The sequence below is a fragment of the Manacus vitellinus genome, unplaced genomic scaffold, assembly GCF_001715985.3.
Source record: "Manacus vitellinus isolate BGI_N305 unplaced genomic scaffold, ASM171598v3 scaffold_122_pilon, whole genome shotgun sequence".
Classification (NCBI taxonomy): domain Eukaryota; kingdom Metazoa; phylum Chordata; class Aves; order Passeriformes; family Pipridae; genus Manacus; species Manacus vitellinus.
The window spans coordinates 224,812-226,882 of record NW_021938909.1 but is presented as its reverse complement, the minus strand read 5'-3'; the positions used below and the strand labels follow the sequence as shown (position 1 = coordinate 226,882).

Sequence of the window (2,071 nt, the reverse complement as noted above, 5' to 3'; positions counted from 1 at the left end):
ACAGGGATGAGACAGGGACCCAAAGTGCCCTGGAGGGGACAGGGATGAGACAGGGACCCAAAGTGCCCTGGAGGGACCCAAACCACAACTACAGTCATTGCCCCAGCAGTGAAAAGCAAGAGATGGATAAGGCAAGGGACAGGGCCATAGCAGGGTTTGGCAAGGCAGGAAGAGGAGGAAGGAGGAGAAGGAGTAGAAGGAGGGGAGGGGACAGATAAGAAAGCTGGTCCCTCACCAAAGGCAGTCAGACAAATCCAACAGCAAACCAAGGTTACCCAGCCTCTGACCTCCTCAGAACCCCGGGACTGGCAGGAAGATTCCAGCTGCCAGCCCGGTGAGCAGATTCCTGCCTGGCTGCCTCCATGCTGGGACAATGGGGCTGATGCTCAGCTACTGGAAGGTCACAAAGCCCAGCTGGGATCCCTGGCCAGAGACAGTCAAATTGAAAGAGGAATTGGAAAGCAGAGAACAATTTGCAGTCTTTGGAAATGGCTCCTCCCAAGCATGAGGGAGAGATATCCATTCAAGGGAGATCTAAGGAGCCCCCCAGGAAAGTGGGGCCACTGCAGATGAAAGTATCCAGTGCTTGAGAGAATCAGCAGTGCTGGAAATCATCTCTAGTAACCTAAGAAGGGATGACACCCCAAAGAGCCAGAGGATGTTCCTTGCACGATGGCCACGTGGAGGAAGGCGGTTCAAAGTGCCCCTGGGTCACATTCTGACAGCCTGGTACCAGTGTATCACCCAAAGATGGATCCAGGAACTGCAGGTGATGTCCTCCTGGCCTCGAGATGCAGGAGAAACTCTGGGCACCTCCTCACTCCCACAGGCCAGCACCTCATCTCCCAGGGGCAGCCCCAGAGATCAGTCCCCTCCTGCCCCGGGCAGAGGGAAAGGAAGCCCCAGGCTCGGGCCATGTGGTGAACTCTGGTTCTTTCTCTGTGACCAGGGGGAAGCCACGAAGAAGTGGGATGGGGAACCCACCTCTGAGCTGGAAGCCCCAGCACAGGAATGAAGAGGGAAGGGAACTGTTAAGAAGGGGTCACCCAGGAAAGCTGCCCAGGGAGTTGCCACAGAGACCCAAGAAAGAAAACAGCGACCTCTCAGATGTAACAGGACTGAAATCAACTGCTCTGATCCTGCTGAGGGGACCTCTGGTCTGGCATGGCAGGGGGCAGACAGTGAATACTCTGAGCAGGAACAGGACTGGAGGCCAGGAGGAGGAAAGGGATGATGGGGTCTGCTGGATTGGATATTCCAGAGCACGTGAGCTCAGCTCAGATGTAAGAGCTGAGGCAGGAGCAGGAGGGGGGCATTCACTGTCTCCAGTGTCTCCTGCTGAGGATCCATCCATGTCCCCAGGCCCTGCTTCCCAGCAGTGCCAACCACAGCTGCTCATGGGAGCAGAGAACAAACCCTGCTCTCTTTGGCTTCTGTGCATGCAAGCTTGGCTTTACTTTTTGCTTTAAATAAACTGCCTTCTCCCCACCCATGAGTTGTTTTCCACCTTACTCTCTCCCTTGTTGGGCTGGGAAGGGGAGGGACAGAGCAGCTGGGTGGCACCTGGTGCCCAGCCAAGGTCAACCCCCCACTACAGGAAACAGAGGAAAAGCTCCAAGAGAGCCCCAGTTTGGGGCCTGAGGGCCGAGACGAGCCAAAAAAGGGGAACAGGAACCCGGGGCAGAGTCATCCTCGGGGTTTTACAGGAAAGCCCAGCAGAGTTTGTGTCTCAGCACACAGTAAAATGTCATCCAGCTCAGTAACAGAGGAATGAGGTGGGAGATCAGCATCAGACAAGTCACCCTGAGACAACAGTTGTTTATTCCTGTTGGGCAACAACTGCCCTGGTTCCTCTTCCCTCTTTTGCAGCAGAAACACAAAACCTCTGCACGTACCTCTTCGAAGTGGGAGGGGATTTTCAAAGGTGGCTGAAAGGACTGTTTGATTTTCTTGCGGTGTTTCCACAGGAGCAGCAAACCAGCTGTAGCCAGATTTATAAGGACTAACCCCGAGAGACACAGCAGGGTGATGAACCCAGCCCTGGTTGCCTCTGGAAAAGCAGGAAAAAAAA

The 2,071-nt window shown here is 54.8% G+C and overlaps 1 protein-coding gene across 1 annotated transcript in view; it reads right to left on the bottom strand.

The window, feature by feature from the left end:
- IFNGR2 (interferon gamma receptor 2) overlaps positions 1–2,071 on the bottom strand; it is a 15,175-nt gene that overhangs the window by 5,604 nt on the left and 7,500 nt on the right. Inside the window, exon 6 of the mRNA XM_029965894.1 lies at positions 1,896–2,050. Coding sequence (XP_029821754.1) covers positions 1,896–2,050 — 155 coding nt within the window. The remainder of the gene's footprint in view (positions 1–1,895; positions 2,051–2,071) is intronic.